The following is a 17,344-nucleotide window of genomic DNA, read 5'->3' as shown; positions in this document are numbered from 1 at the left end:
TGTGATGCTCACCCCCTCCCCGGGTCTTCCGATGCTGGACCCACCTCATGTCATCCACATCCCCCGACCTCTTTATCCCCCCTCCCCACTCCGATTTCTTCCAGGCCCAACGATCTTTCTCTCACTCACGCCCCCCTCTCTCTGATTCGTGGCTCCTTTCCCTTCCAACTGGCAGCCAGAACTGGCAGCCAACCTGTCAATCTGGCTGCCTGCGACATAGGAAACCCAGAAGCACAAATATTACCTTCAATTGAGTTGCGATGGCAATCTTTGGAAGAAAATGGTACACGATATGTGAAGATCTGCATGACCGTGCCACCGGATTGCCAATTTGTCTTGTTCTGTTCCCCCCCCCCCCCCCGCATTGAATTAGATTGTCTTTTGATCTGATTAACTAATCTCACAAACTGACCTATAGATTTTGGTGTTATGAACTGACAACTGCATTTATAGCCAGTTGAATGCAATAATTTATTCTGGCAAAACCAAAATATTTTTCCTGTTTGTGCAGCACAAAAATGCATTAATAGTTCCAATGTGCGTTTACCAATTTATACAACACATTCCCCTGCATTTCTTTAAAGCAGCAACTACTTTAATGATAAGGGATAGTTTTGCAAATGTGCACTTTCAGCGTGGAGCCTTTTCTGGCAAGAGTGCATATCAAAATTCCGGCATAATTTTCCATCCATGAATGCACCTAAATTTATGATCTATACTCTGTGTGTGAAGCACTGCAGCAGGAGTGAACATTTTTTAAATGACCAGAGATATTGGCTGTATAGTTCTGTTTTAAAGCTGTCGTATTCCATTCGGTGCCTTATTTAAAACCAAATTACATTCAGAATCAAATGCCTTTTGATGGCATGATTATGCACCATGCCAGAGGTGGTGAGATACAGGTCTGAGTTTGGCCATATCTTGCAATGTGGCACAGATTGAATGGTAGTCACTTGCCACAGGAAGGGAGGGGAAAATCAAAGGTCAATCAGCTCAAGATTAGCTTTGGGAAAGGGCGAGGAACAAATCATCTGCCTGACCTCTGAGCAATGGGAACGAAGTGGGGGACGAAAAAGGAGGAAAAATTTAAATTAAGAAATATGTAAGTTTACCTACTAAAAATTATGTTGATTACATAATCAATATGGCAGACTTTAGACTTTTTTTGCCCTGAACTATATCTTTAATCAGCATCTTATTTTTAAAAACTAACTCTGCTGACAATCATTCTGTGTCACTACTTTGTGGCTATTTTGCATTGGGAATTTTATCAGAGATAACGGTATAATTCTAAACTTTTAATGTAAACAAATGACTCTGCACCTTAAAAGCCACTGTTAGTAAAAATACGCTCTTGTTGTTGCTGCAAATGGTTATATATTTCTAATAGTCAAAATACTTTTCTATTTCAAGAATATCTGTTACAATGTTGGTGTTTCTGTTAAATGTTGCAATTGCAGAGCTTTGTGCAGTACTTCTTTAAAGTTTAGGGAACATCCAACACTGCTGTAGGAAATACAATCGTGATTAAAATTAAGAGTAAAAATCTGTTTTCTTTCTGGGTTTTATGATTCTCACCTTGTAACCTGAAATGCATCATTGTCAAAATTAATAAAGTTTCTTAAAATTGTTTCCATGTCTTAATATCTGTGGATAAAACATCTCAACAACTGTTTTTCATTTAAATTCTAAATATAATTACAATATTGCATTACAACTGTACTGTATAAAGTACATCAACATGCTCAAGAATAAGTTACCTGTAAGGGTAAGTATTATCTCTTAGAGCCCACAACCTTCATATTATTTGCAATTTTAAAAAAAAATGCTTTAATTACTCAATAATCGTCATTCCAGAAGATTCTTTGGTGTTACTGAACCGGATGTGCTCTACTGAATTTGAACAAGAAGTTCTTTGGACAGTAGCCCAGTCAATACCATGGAGTGCTACTTACTTTTATTGTTCATGGTCCCCATGATAGCTCATATTGTAAATTGATCCCTCTCCCCTGGTACTGTTCCTCTCCCTTTCAAATCTGCTGTCATCACCCCCCTCATAAAACCCCTTTACCTCTCTGTCCATGCAAACTACCGCCCCATCACCAACCTCCCTTTCCTCTCCAAAGTCCTTGAATGTGTTGTTGACTTCCAAATCCGTGGACATCTTTCCTGCAACTCCATGTTTGAAACTCTCTGATCAGTTTTCCGCCCCTGCCCCAGCACTGAAACGGTCCTCATCAAAGTCAAAAATTTCCTCTGTGACTGGTGCACTATCCCTCATCGTTCTCAACCTGTCTGCAGCCTTTGACACTGTCGACCATACCATCCTCCTCAAACACCTCTCCTCCATTGTCCAGCTGAGGAGGACTGCCCTCGCCTGGTTCCATTCTTGTCTATCCAGTCATAGCCAGAGAATCTCCTGAAATGGCTTCTCTTCCCACTCCCGCACCATTACCACTGGAGTCCCCCATGGATCTGTCCATGGCCCCCTCCTATTACTCATCTACATGCTGCCCACCGGCAACATCTAAAAACACAATGTCAGGTTCCACATGTGACTACACCCAGCTCTACCTCACCACCACCTGTCTCGGCTCCTGCACTCCCTATGATATGACACGCAGCTTGTCCAATTGGATGAGCAGAAATTTCCTCCAATTAAATATTGGGAAGACCGAAGCCATTGTCTTTCGTCCTTGCCACAAACTCCGTTCCCGAGCCAGCAACTCCATCCCTGTCCCTGGCCACTGTCTGAAGCTGAACCATACTGTTCCCCCATCTCTGTGTCCTATTTGACCCTGAGCTGAGTTTCCGACCCCATCATCAAGACCACCTACATCCACCCCAGTAACATCGCCCATCACTGCCCCTGCCTCAGCCCATCTGCTGCTGAAACCCTAATCCATGCTTTTGCTCCCTCCAAACTTGACTATTCCAAACTTCTCCTGGCCTGCCTCCCATCTTCCACCTTCCATAAACTTGAGCTCATCCAAAACTCTGCTGCCCATATCCTAGTTCACACAAAGGGCATGATTTTATCTCCGAACAATGTGTGGGTTGTGTAGTAGAAATTTTAAAATCTAAAACCCGCCCCAAGCCCGCCCATTCCCAGTTTGAACGGAGGCTCTCAGTAGGTGGGTCAGTCAGTGAAAGCTTTCAAGAAGGCTGTGGGCCTCCTTTTTAACAAATTTTTTTGTTTTTAACCCCTGGGGGCAGGGATTCCCGGGCCTTCTTCACACCATGTGAGGGTAGGCGAGAAGGCCTGAAACAACAGGTAAGTGCATTTATAACACAGCCTCTGGTCCCAGATGAGCTTGAGTGCTTCCCCAGGCCCAACAAACTTGCTTGCAGTGACTCCCCCATGATATCTGACCCGCCCCTCACGATCTACAACCACTCCCCAACAATCTATGACCCCACCAATCTCTGACACCACCCCCCCCCCACGATCTACAACCCCCTCACAATATCTGACCCCGCACGATCTCCAACGCCCACGATGACCGCCGATCCCGACCCCCCTGATGACTGAGCCCTCCCGATGACCGAACCCCCGATGACTGAGCCCTCGATGATGGAGCCCCCCAGATGACCCGTGACCCCCCCTAAGGATTACCTGCTCGCATCCTCTTCCTCTTCTCCCGTCCGACTGAGGCCAGCCTGTCAAAATCATAACGACGTCCAGAAAACCCATACTTTCCGGTTTACTGTCAGGAATTCCACCCCACCCCATCCCCTTCCCGGCTCCCTGATAAAATCTCTGCTGCCCATATGCTAACTAGCACCAAGTCTTGTTCACCCATCACCCATGTACTTGCTGACCTACATTGGCACCTGGTCCAACAACACCTCGAATTTAAAATTCTCATCTTTGTGGTAAAATGCCTCCATGGCCTCGCCCCTCTCTATCTCTGTACCTCCTCCAGCTCTATAACCCTCCGAGAACTCTGCATTCCTCCAGTCTGGCCATTGTGCACTCCAATTTCCTTCACCCCACTATTGGTGCCTTTAGCTGTCTAGGCCCTAAGCTCTGTAATTGTTTCCCTCTCCGCCTCTTTACCTCTCTCTCCTCCTTTAAGATGCTCCTTAATATCTACCTCTTTGACAAAGTGTCAATTTTTGTCAGGCAACACTCCTGTGAAGCGCCTTGGAACGTTTTACTATGTTAAAGCTACCATATAAATGCAAGCTGTTGTTATTCTTGAGGTACGGTTCCACAGGCATTGCATCCTCGGGTATCTTGTTTAGGTGGCCATTCTGAATATCTAGATGTAAACATTCAGTTGGCAGACTATTTGAGTATGGAGGTTTCAGAGCTGCCCCATCTCACATTCACACACATGCAAATCAAAACTGAAGAAGTAGGGAGTGTGCAGACCAGAAATGGGGAAAGTGGCTAGAAAACTATGAATCAGATATGCTCATGAAAACAATCAATCCTGAATCTACCAATAAAACAAAGTGAGCCCATCAAATCACTCAAAATATTTCTCTGCATTTTTTCCTCAGTAACTGAAATTTTTAATGTCCAAAATTAGGTTTGCATTATAAAATATTAAAAACTATGGGCATGATTCTCCGCAGGGGTGCTGCGCTCATTTTAACATAACTAGGATTGACCAGCCATGGGGGCGGGGGTAATTTTAACCCCTAAGAACAGGTGGGCAGTGAAAATAGTGGCTCTTTGGAGTGGGACCGCATCCCGGCTCCAACGCACCCACTTCTGGGTTTGACCCATGTGCGTTAGGATGTGAGTGCACAACAGACACCCGGAAGTCCTGCCCTCACTTAAAGCCGGAAAGCAGACACTTAAAGGGGTAATGTACCTCATTGAAAAAGTTGAGGCACTTAATTTATCATGTATTACAAATGTAAAACAACTTAACCATACCTGTTCAGGTGTCCTATCGCTTCTGATTCATGCCAGGTGAAAGCAGGCGGGATGGGCTGGATCCATGAGGTGAGTGACTTTATCGCACTGCTTCTGGGCCAGGAGAAGCAGGAGTGCTTCATCCAGGCCCAACAAGCTCACCTGCCGCAACATGACCCAACGATCGGCCACCCCGCCCCAAATACTGGGTTCCCCAATCTTGTGATGCTGACCCCCCAAACTTGTGATGCTCACCCCCTCCCCCACCACCGGTCTTCCGATGCTGGACCCACCTCATGTCATCCACATCCCCCGACCTCTTTATCCCCCCTCCCCACACCGATTTCTTCCAGGCCCCACGATCTCTCTCTCACTCACGCCCCTCTGATTCGTGGCTCCTTTCCCTTCCAGCCTGTCAATCTGGCTGCCTGGCGCATTGGAAACCCGGAAACACAAATATTACCTTCAATTGAGTTGCGATCGCAGGTTGCGACGCACTCATTTGGCTTTCGGATTGCTCAAGCGAATATCTAGACGGGCTGGGTTCCCGGCTCCCAGCTAAAATCATGCCCGTTTTCTGCTGTTCTTCCACCAAAGTTACGGCGGACAAGCAGGAAAACACCTGTAGAAATTCACCCCCTAAATATTTCACAATAGCATGACTAACCTTAACTATAAAGTTGATGTTACTTCTTTGACTACCTTCATTAAAGTTTTTACCTGAAATCCTCAGCCTCTCTCAACACCCTGTGCTTGAACTCGATACTTTTGCCCAGAACTGTGACTCTGTCAGCTGAAGTCAGACCTTGCAGTCTGAGCATATGCAGTGTACACAATTCCCAGGATGTATGAGTAGCATTTTGTCAGCACAACTGAAAAAATGTTTGTCTTCGGTTTATAATAGTGTCATCTTGGTTGTTTTTTGGAATGATTTAAAGAAAAGCTAGAGGGCAAGTTTCAAAAGCTTTATTCGGGTAAAATTTATGTTGAGTGTTTTTTTTTAACAGAGATACTGTCTGTGAGAGGGAGAAAGAAGGACAGAAACAAACAGACTTCAAATATGACAGAACAGCACTGACCGTACACCTGTGGCAGATTTCGTTTATGTTCAAATACTATTATTTCCTTTTTAGTGGCGGAGATAAATTGTGCCTCGGTTTATAACAGTATTTCAGCTTGTGTGTTTTGAAAATTATTTAAATACAAAGTGGGTTGTAAATTTGGGGAGGTTTTGACTAAACTTTTAAATCAAGTTATTAAGTTCATTTAGTTTTACTTCAGAAAGCATGTCAAACTGGGAGTCCAACTGAAGAGGAGCCCAATGGTCAGTTATACTATATGTTTGTGGGGCCGGGAGAAGCCCCTTCGGATTCCACAAAACCACCTGCGGCCACTGCCGCTTCGGGATTTAACCTTCCAAGATGTGACTCCCCCCCCCCCCCCACGAATCTACCTTCTTCTGGTCCGGAGACCGGCTGGATTGGCCTGTCCTGCGGTGGTCCAGAGCAGACGGTCTGCCCTGGGGGCTTCTTTTCTGCCCGAAACCTGCCAGCTCAATACTAATGAATCCCAACCCTCAAAATGGACCCGGGCTCAAACAGGTCCATCGGGGTGGCCGCTCGCAGTCTGCACCGTGGGAAAATCTACCCCAGAGAGTGGAATCTCTATATTTATTTTTTTTACCTAAGAAAAGCAATATTCTTCCAGGCACGAATTAAAACCAATTAATACAATGTTTACAGAGATCTATAAAAACTTATAAATCTACCAGAATCGCGCCCCGCCACACCCCGCCGTCAGGACGAATGCCCTTCCTCTCTCTCGCTGATCATTAACCTCAGGAATCTACCAGTGAGCCAAATCCCACATGCCTCTCCACAGAGCTGCTAAAACACACTCCTCCACCACAGCTGCCAAACTTCAGGTCCCCACCACAGTACTAACAAATCCCAGGGCCTCTTCTGATTGCTGCTAAATCCCAAACACCTAACAATAAATTGCATATCAGTTTGCTGTGTATACTCAGCTTTAAAAAGGTGAGGCATAAAAATGAAATACATAGAGAAAGGAATATCTATTAAACACTAAAATTCATATGTGGGTAACTACATTCTATTCCAAAATGCACTGAAAACGCCTACCTCACCTGAACTCATGGTGAATTGGAGGATATGCTGTTTTATAATCATAGGGGTATTACTCCACGTATACTCGTTGTGTCAGCTGTCCGTCAAAAACACCGAACAAGGGAGGGGGAGGCACAATGAGAAAATCCATGATCAAAGTGTCCACATTTACTTGCAGTGCCTGTTATGCCTGTAGGTGACGCTGTGATAAGAGTTTCCTATGTTAATGTTCTCTTTTAGATCTAACGTTATGGCGCTCCTCGGTGTAGATCTAATCAAGTGTTATCTTTGAGTGGAACAGGTCTAGTAAGCCCAAAAGAGTCAGGAACAGCAAAATCTATTTCAAGTATTAATTTTTGAAGCTCGGGGGATTTATTAAAAAAACTTTATTGTTTTTAAACTAAAAATTTTGGCCAACTCACTACGACTCTTAGCGCCCCTTGCTGACGCAATCACAGAGCTCCTGCTGAGAATCACCCTCAATAATTCCCCCCTGCAAGCCCAAAACATTTCATTCATTGATTCCCTTGCTGCCCTCCATTATTTTGCCCATCCACTGTACTTGATTTCAATAGTCTGTACAAGAATCACCTGCCCCACTCAGCTTCCCAGCGCCCCTCAATGATCATTGCAACAGCAGTATATTCTCAGGCACCATTAAATCAGCTTCCCACCTTCTGATGGCTTGTAGTCAGGGCCCTCTTCCCCCACTCAATGATTTGAACTAACCACACAGAGAATCTTGAGTCACCGCCATGTGCCTCCCCCTCCCCTGTTCAGTGTTTTTGACCGACAGCTGACACAATGTGCGATATGTGGAGTAATAACCCTATGATTATAAAATAGCACATTCTCCAATTCACCATGAGCAACTGCAGGGAGTCCTATTATATATAAATTATATATTTTTCTAGATTAATAATTCTACACTAAATATATAAAAATATATATAAATATAAAAGGAATAACATAATCCTCCGAACCACAGCATAGTGTCACACCATACCCCACTAAAGAGTGGTTCTACCAGTTGCTGACACAAGCTTCACAGCAACTGCTCGATTCTCTGCACCTCAATCACAGTAAACATCCAACCCTGGATATATTAGCGATGGTTCTAACATACATCCTGCAGGTTCAGCCTTCCAGCAGCTATCGTTTCAAGTCTAAGGGGTTGATTTTAACTTTTAGGCAGCCAACCAGCGGCTGGTTGGCCGGTCACCCGTAACCACATCAAAAATGTGGCCACAATTTTGGGGCACCACCTTCGTTAACATCGGGCCGGCGAACTGCGGGGTGACAAACGGGCATGAAGCTGCCGAATTGATGGCTCCCAATATCGGGCCGCCAGCAAGGTAAGTGCAGGGGAGTGGGTGATTTCCAAAATCGTGCGGGTACTACAAGAGGCAGGCCTCACTTGGCCGTTCACCTCCTCCCTTCCCACCATCCAGGGCCCCAAACACTCCGACTTGGTGAAACAGCGATTTACTTGGGCCCCTTAAAAATTGATAACGGTGATATTGTAAATGAAAATACGGAAATTGCGGATAAGTTAAACAATTACTTTGCGTCAGTATTTACAATAGAAGAAGAGCATAGCATGACGGATACCCCAAGGAAACTAAATTTGCATCAGGGACGGGGACTCACCATAATTAACATAAGCAAATTTACAGTCATGACGAAAATAATGGCGCTAAAGAATGACAATTTCCCAGGACCAGATGGTTTCCATCCCACTGTTTTAAAGGAAGTAGAGGAGAACATTGCAGATACCCTAACTATAATCTTCCAAAGTTCTCTCGATTCAGGAACCATTCCTTTAGGTTGGAAAATTGAACATGTCACTTCACTATTAAAGAAAGATGAGAGGGAAACCAGAGAAATGCAGCCCAGTTAGCCTAACATTTGATGTCAGGAAATTACAACAGTCTATAATTAAGGATAGAGTGACTGAACACCTTGAAAATTTTCAGCTGATCAGAGAGAGCCAACCTGGATTGATAAAGGGTAGGTCATGCCTCACAAACCTGATTGAAATTTTGAAGAGGTGACTAAAGTAGTGGACAGGAGAATGTCTATGCATGTTGTTTATATGGACTTCGAGAAGGCATGTGATAAAGTCTGTCCTAACACACTGGGCTCGATTTTACCAGCGGGTTCCGGGTGCGTTCCCGGCGGGGGGGGCGTCGAAAATCGCGATATCCAGGCGCGTCACCGGATCGCGCCTTGATCCCGCCCACTTCCGGGTCCCGCGCCGATGTGCGGGGTTGCGTGCGCAGCCCCCGCTGGTGGGAATCCCGCAGGCAATTAAAGCCAGCGGGATGCCAATTGAGTGTATTTACCTTGCTTGTTGAGGTCATTAAATGACCTGATTCAGCTGTCATAACAGGAAGTGTGGGATTTTACCTTCAACTCAGACTGTTTCACACACTGGGGGAAACAGTCTCACTCCAACCGGATGTGTTGCAGCCAGCAGCCTGTGGCAGCTGCCAAGGTGCACTCCACAGGGGGGGGGGGAGCCCTCACCCACGCAGGAGGCCACCGCGTCACATAGGACAACCCCTGCCCTCCACCACCCCCCGCCAAGCCAGAGGACAGCCCGACGTGAAACTGCAGCCCCAGTGCGAGGAACCACCTTCCTACCCTGCACAACCCCTCAGACCAACACCTGCCAGATGGGTGGTGTGTTGACATCCTCGGAGGACGAACAGCATGACCAGCCCCAGCAGCCTCGCAGTCCACGCCGCCCGCCCCAGCGATGTGGAGCCCCCCAACACGGTGCTATGGCACACCCACCTGCACAGCAGGAGGGAGGGCAACCGCAGAGAGAGATGCATCGCAGGAGGCACTACCCTCCGCACAGGGTCTACAGACAGAGGCTCAGCTTCATGGACCTCTCCGAGGAGCAGTGCATACGGCGGCTCAGAGTCAATCGCCAGGTAGTCGCCGACATCTGCAGCCTCCTTAATGACGAGCTGCTCCACGGATGGACCAAGCAGCATCTTCTTACCTGTCGCCGTCAAAGTCACCACTGCCCTCAACTTCTTCGCATCCGGATCCTTCCAGGGTGCCACCGGGGACATCACCGGGGTCTGTCAGTCGTCTGCACACAAGTGCATAAGACAGGTCACTGATGGGTTGTTCCGCAGGGCCTCGCACTACATCAACTTCGCCATGGACGAGCGCAGCCAGATGGAGAGGGCGGTTGAATTCCATGCCATGGCTGGCTTCCCACGGGTACAGGGTGTAATCGACTGCACCCACATCGCAATACGGGCACCTCCGCATGAGCCAGGGCTGTTCATCAACAGGAAGGGGTATCACTCCATGAACGCGCAGCTCATCTGTGACCACCACCAGAGATTCCTACACGTGTGCGCCAGATACCCCGGCAGCTGCCACGATGCCTTCGTCCTCAGGGAGTCCACCGTCCCGCCCATCTTCCACGCACCCAACGCCGGCAACGGCTGGCGCATCGACGACAAGGGGTATCCCCTACACACGTGGCTCATGACGCCTCTGAGGAACCCCATCACCGAGCTGGAGCGTCGGTACAATGACAGCCACACTGCTACCACGTCTACAATTGAGCAGACCATAGGGCTGCTCAAGATGCGCTTCAGGTGCCTTGATCGTTCTGGGGGAGCGCTCCAATACACACCATTCAGAGTGGGACGAATCATAGTTGTCTACTGTGCCCTGCACAACATGGCCCAACAGAGAGGGGTGCCGCTGGAGGAGGCCCCATCCACACCCGCCACCCACATTGAGGACGGCGATGAGGACGAGGAGGTGGAGGTGGAGGAGGAGGTGGAGGAGGAGGAGGAGGAGGGGGAGGAGGGGGACGCGCCAGAGGATGATGTACGACCCATGCGCCGAACACCGGCTCACCGGGATGCTCGCCGGGCCAGGGAGGCACTCATATGTCAACGGTTCTCCTAGAGTCAGACAGTGCGAGGCGTTCGCATCTCCTCACCTGCACATGCGAGGGGCCATACCAGCCCCCTCCACTGAAGAGTGTTGCCAGTACTCCTGCAGCCACAGCAGTGTGCCCAATGGGCGGCAGCAGGTGTCCGCCGTCATGATGGGCTGCACGGAACGCACCTATTGCACAGGCCGCAGAAGAATGGACGAGAGGTGGCAGGAGTGGTGAGAACGACAGTGTTTAATATGTACATGGTGCAATACTATAAACAAAAAGTGTACAAATTAACAGACACCCTGGTGCATTCCCTTTGTGCTTATAACGCCTTTGGATTTCTTTTCCGGGTACCCCTACGTGGTGCTACCCCTGTGGCTCCAGCAGAGGTAGTGGCAGGTTGCTCCTGTTCTTGCCCTGACCGGGTAGATGCTTTTGGCGGACGGCCCCTGGGTTTCGGTGCCCGTGAGGGCACCTCCACAGACTGCTCCTCCTGCACCTGTGCAGGGGCAGACTCGGCCACCTGGAGAGGAGGCACCATTGCGGGTACTGGTTGAGAGGGGGGCAACGGGTGGGACGTGGGGGCACCTTGAGAAGCGTCCCCGCTTCCATGTCCCCGGTCACCATCATCCCTCTCGTGGCCTTGGCCCACATCACCCCTTCCACCCTGGTGGACGACAGTTTGGATTGCATGTGTGAGGCCTTGCAATGCCACCCCTAGTGTATCCGTCAGCCTGTTTATGGCGGCGGAATGTTGCTCACCCTGAATCCGTACAGCCGTTGTCAGGGCCTGCACGGACTCGATGTGGAGCTGTGCGTGACGCTCGAGGGAGGCCAGCCTGTCCTCCACCGCAGACGCTCCCACACCTACCCGCGACACTGTGTCGCCGGTACCCTCCTGTACCTGCGCCACCAATGCCCGCATGCAGGAGTTGGACTCCTCCATCACCTGCGCAATTGTGGACAATGCGCGCGGCACCTCTCCCAGTACCTTGGCAATTAGCTGGTGCCCCTCGACGACTCTCCTTTTGACTGGTGGCCCCCTGGGTTCAGCATCTGGGTCTGGCTGAGCAGAGCCTGGAGATGAGTGCTCCCACCGACGCGGACCCTCCGCGCCTGCCCCTGCCACCAGGGTCTGCTCATGCTCACACGTGCGTGGTGAATCACCAAGTGCTACCCCAACTAGTTGGCGAGGGGGACCCACCGAGGTGCGTGTCTCTGCGCTGGTGGATGGTTGGCTCATATGTGACGATGCACCCTCAGAGACCGCCATGTCCTCTGAGGAATCGCCCTCATCAACCACAGCGCTCGCAGATGGCCCTGCAAGAGAATAGGGGGCACTATGAGGCATGTGCACAAACGTTACGGTACGCCTGATGCCAGGTGATGATACGGTCACTCGCGATCATGAGTGTTGAGTGTCAGCTTTCCCTTACCGGCCGTTTCCGCAGCGACAGACTCGCCATCCGCAACAGAGAGGCAATGTGGCGTGCCGGCGTGGTCGAGCGCCTCCACCTCTGCATCGGTCAGATCGACCACGTGCGGCGGGCCCCCTCTGGTGCGGGCCCTTTCTCTGTTGTTCTTGCATCTCTTCTCCTGTCAAGGCAAAACACAGATGCGTGAGTGAGTGCATATTGCATAGTGAGACGCATCGAGCATCGGTGTGGGTGGGTTGAGCGTGGGGCAGATGGATGGGAGGATGCGTGTGCCACATGCCCATCCCATTGCATGGTGATTGGGGTGTGTGGTAGTGTTCGGGTGGGGACAGGGACGGTGGGTACTTGCGGGCACGGCGAGGATGGTGAGTGAGTGGCTGTGAGGATTGCTGCGGGAGCGCTGTGGTGGCTCTGCAGGAGGGGTTGTGATCTGTTTGGCGTGATGGTGGGGACGGGTTGTGGGAGGGTGCGTTGGTGTACTCACCTTGCCGGACCTAGTGAGGTCATTGAACCGCTTGCGGCACTGCTCCCATGTCCTGGGGGTGTTGGCCCTGCTGCTGACCTCCGCCGCCACCTCTGCCCATGCCTTCCTGGTGGCGGAGCCAGGGCACTTGCGTCCGTCCGCAGGGAACAGCGTGTCCCTCCTCCTCCTCACACCCTCCAGCATCAGCTGCAGCGCGAGGTCGGAGAAGCGTGGCGCAGCCTTGCCCCTGGGTTGCGCCATCCTGTTTTGCCTCTTGATTGCAGCAGGAGGGGCTTTGGGGTCTGCCCCTTTAAGTGGAGCTCCTCCATCACGTAAACGGTAGTGCGCATGCGCAGCACGCCGGCACGCAGCTGGGGAGCGGAGAACCCGGAAGCAGGGCTTAATGTGATCAATTATCCCGCGATCGCGCAGGGGGCGCACTCAATTAGCCGTCCGCGTTTTCCACGCTCCCGGAGGACCACCCGCTGGGAACCCGCAGGCCTGCTAAAATCGAGTCCACTGTTGCTAAACTTGAAGCTCATGGAATTGAGGGCAAATTATTGACCTGTTTAGGAAATTGGCAGAGCAGCAGGAGACAGAGAATAGGGTTAGTGGTTAAATACGCAAATTGGCAGGATGTGACTAGTGGTGTCCCACAGGGATCTGTATTGGGGCCTCAACTATTCACTGTATTTATTAACGATTTAGATGACGGGATAGGGAGCCACATATCCAAGTTTGCCGATGACACAAAGATGGGCAGCATTGTAAGTAGTATAGATGGAGGCATAAAATTACAGAGATATTAATAGATTAAGTTAATGCGCAAAACCTGGCAAATGGATTTCAATCTAGGCAAGTGAGAGGTCATCCATTTTGGACCTAAAAAGGATAGATCAGAGTACTTTCTAAATGGTGAAAAGCTCGATACAGTGGAAATCCAAAGAGACTTGGGGTCCTTGTACCTAGATCATTGATATATCATGGACTGGTACAGAAAATAATCAAAAAGGCTAATGGAATGCTGGCCTTTATATCAAGAGGACTAGAATACAATGGGGTAGAAGTTATGCCACAGCTATACAAAGTCCTACTTTGACCACAGCTGGAGTACAGTTCTGGGCACCACACCTGAGGAAGGATATATTGGCCTTGGGGGGAGTGTAGTGTTGATTTACTGGAATGATACCTGGACTCCAAGGAGAGATTATACAAACTAGGATTGTATTCCCTAGCATTTAGAAGATTAAGGGGTGATTTGATGGAAGTTTTCAAGATATTAAGGGGAACTGATAGGGTAGATGGGGAGAAACTATTTCCGTTGGTTGGGGAGTCTAAGACTAGGGGGCATAGCCTAAAAATTAGAACTTTCAGTCGTGAAGTTAGGAAATACTTCTACCCACAAAGGGTGATAGAAGTTTGGAACTCTCTTCTGCAAACAGCAGTTGATGCAACCTGAAATGTTAATTTTAAATTTGAGATTGATAGATTTTTGTTAACCAAAGGTATTAAGGGATATGGCGCTAAGGTGGGTATATGGAGTTAAGTCACAGATCAGCCATGATCTCATTGAATGGCGGAACAAGCTCGAGGGGCTAAATGGTCTACTCCTGTTCCTATGTTCCTACTTGTACTACTTTCAATTTAGTGCACTGTACTTGCTTGTCACGATGCAGTTTGCTCTACATTTAGGAGTCCCTGACATTTTAATTTCCCGTCTCACTCCACTCTGACCTCTCTGTCGTCGGCCTCCTACACTGTTCCAAAGAAGCTCAAGGGAAGCTCAAGGAACAACAACTCATCTTTCGATGAGGAACTTTACAACCTTCTAAACTCAACATTGATTTCAATAACTTCAGATCATAACCATTTCTTTGGACAGCAGGTGCTGGTAATGGTTCTGCTGTTGCCATTGACAGCTCCTCGAGACCCATCTTTTGTTTCTTTACTTGTTCCATTCCCTTGCCTTGCACCATCATTCCTTTAGTCATTCAATCACTTCTGCCCTCCACCCTATCACACAACGTTAACTTTGTTTCTTTCCCCACAGATGCTGCCTAATTTGCTAAGTAGTTCCAGCGTTTTCTGTTTTCATTTTGTATTATACAGGCGATCCGCTCCGCCAGTTTACCGTCCAAGCACAGAAGATGAAAACGACCCCAATATTATTTTTGTTTATAAACCGTCTTTATATAAGGTATATAACTTCTTTCATACGAACAAATATTTCTATAAAATCGTCCTTTTTTTACCTGCAGTTTACCTTTTGGCTCTTTTTTTCTATTTTCTCTTGTTCTTTAATAGCGAATAACAGGGATACCCAATTCTGCACCCGCTACCTTGTTCATTGCTCCCCGCCGGGAGACCTCCTTCACCCTTTGGCTAACTGGTGCCAGTGGACGCGAGTATTTATGTATATATAAATATTTATAAAAAGAGGGCGTTCGCCAATACACACTGACATGTGATTTTGGCGGAACGTGGACTTCATGGGTCGTCTTGGACTCTGCCCCCACCACAGCTCCAAACTGTGCAAGGACTCGCACCCTGGGACATGTGCACGGGGGACGGGCGACTCTCGGTGAGGAGGTGACGTGTCTGAAGTTCCCATCCTCCCGGGTGTACAACTTCTGAACTTAGTTTCGTGCATTCCGCTGGGTGCGAACAGTGCGGTGCAACCTCTTAACGTTATATATTTAACTGGGCTCCGGCATTTCTCCCGCGCCAGTTACAAGGAGACGGGTCGTTTGCAGAGTCTCACTGAGCAATGGGGATGCAACGTTCAGCGCTGAATTTGTTGCTCTTGGTTGGGGCGGTTGTGCTGAAGCTGCCCGGGGTCGGAGGGAATTTGGACGAAGAGGCAAAGCAGATGAAGGAGCTGAACCCGCCGATCGAGCAGAGCGCCGAGGTGTTCGCCGTGTGTCAGCTGGTGCCGAGCTCGGACCTCGCCGCTGACCTGCCCGCTATAAGCGGCTACGTCCTCTTCAAGCAAACGTACCCCTTGGGCAAACTCGAGGCGTTTTTCTACCTGGTCGGGTTCCCGCTCGACTTCAATCAGTTCTCCCGCGCTATCCACGTCCACCGGTTCGGAGACCTAAGCGGCGGCTGCCTCTCGACCGGACCGCACTTCAACCCCCTGAACGTGAACCACCCTCAGCACCCCGGGGACTTCAACAATTTCCAGGTCAACAGCGGGAGGATTGTTCAGTATGTGCGGGACCTGAAGGCCACTCTGTACGGAGCGCACTCGATCCTCGGCCGCGGGGTGGTCGTACACGAGAAGGAGGATGACCTGGGACTCGGCGGGAACGAGGGAAGTATCCTGAGTGGAAATGCTGGGAGAAGGCTGGCGTGCTGCACGATTGCAATTAGCAATGGCAATCTTTGGAAGAAAATGGTACACGATATGTGAAGATCTGCATGACCGTGCCACCGGATTGCCAATTTGTCTTGTTCTGTTCCCACCTCCCGCTTAAAGATAACGTGAATGCGGGCGGGCCATTTACATTACATCTATATTACTCATTTATCTCATTGTCGTCTGTGGGACCTTACTGTGTGTAAATTGATTGCATGTTTGCCTACAAAAAAAGTGACTACACTCCAAAAGCAATTAATTGGCTGTAAAGTACTTTGGGGAATCCTTCAAGGATCCTACATTAAAAACAAGCTCTTTCTTTCTAAAGAAAATTTAGCTTGTAGCTGTCATCTTTTGGATTTTATATACTTTCAAATAAATAAAGGACATTATAATTTAGCACGCTGAATTAGTAACTTAGCAAATAATATAGGAATAACCATCTACAGTACCATCAAAATCGTAGAATTTTAAAAACTTTTACATTAATTTGCAATGTTAATGAGGATTACGTCTCAGTACAGCCTATTCATGATAATATCTGCTGAGTTATCTGATCTCACGCTGGGCATCAGCAGGGGCAGTGCATTTGGCCACAGTGCCCCTGGGTTAGGGAGCGAGGAAATGATCAATTCCTGATCATATATGTTGACGTTTTTCGAAAGTATGTAGATGAAGACAGATGAAGACAGAAACAGGATCACCCGAGATGTCCACCACTCCCTGTCAAGTTTTGTACATTTAGCCATTTGGATGGGGTATAAATGGGCCACTGCAATCTGGAACCGTATCCCATTATGGGACTCGGTACTTACAAGAGAGTGGAGGAGAGAAAATTAGACGGGGCAAAAGTGCATTCCTTAAAATTTTAACCATTCCAGGTGAAACCTCTAATGAGTCTTGACGCCAACAATTTAGATATGAAGTATGCATTCCATCAAGTCTCATGCATCTATCACTTCTACTTGAAAACATGAAATGCTGAAATTGCAAATTACAGCCAGTTATGATGTGTTTTAGCAACCACAAATCTGGTTACTCAGTGTCCACAAGAGTTCAGACTTCTAATCCAAGGGTAGTGCCACGGGTACAAAGTGTTCTGCCCACTTTATTACACACTTACTTTGCTTATTTGTATTCGAGCAATGTACTACAAACTGTTCTAACAC

The 17,344-nt window shown here is 48.5% G+C and overlaps 1 protein-coding gene across 1 annotated transcript; it reads left to right on the top strand.

Moving 5' to 3' along the window:
• Positions 1-8,252: 8,252 nt before the first annotated feature.
• On the top strand, positions 8,253-16,394 carry LOC137336170 (extracellular superoxide dismutase [Cu-Zn]-like). The gene is made up of 2 exons (XM_068001643.1): positions 8,253-8,351; positions 15,122-16,394. The coding sequence occupies exon 2, from the start codon at positions 15,585-15,587 to the stop codon at positions 16,227-16,229; it is 645 nt and encodes a 214-aa protein (XP_067857744.1). The 5' UTR covers positions 8,253-8,351; positions 15,122-15,584; the 3' UTR covers positions 16,230-16,394.
• The last annotated feature ends 950 nt before the right edge of the window (positions 16,395-17,344 follow it).

The sequence above is a fragment of the Heptranchias perlo genome, chromosome 1 (genome assembly GCF_035084215.1).
Source record: "Heptranchias perlo isolate sHepPer1 chromosome 1, sHepPer1.hap1, whole genome shotgun sequence".
In the NCBI taxonomy this organism is placed as follows: Eukaryota; Metazoa; Chordata; class Chondrichthyes; order Hexanchiformes; family Hexanchidae; genus Heptranchias; species Heptranchias perlo.
Note: the sequence above shows the minus strand (reverse complement) of the source record. Positions and strands in the feature narration are given on the sequence as shown.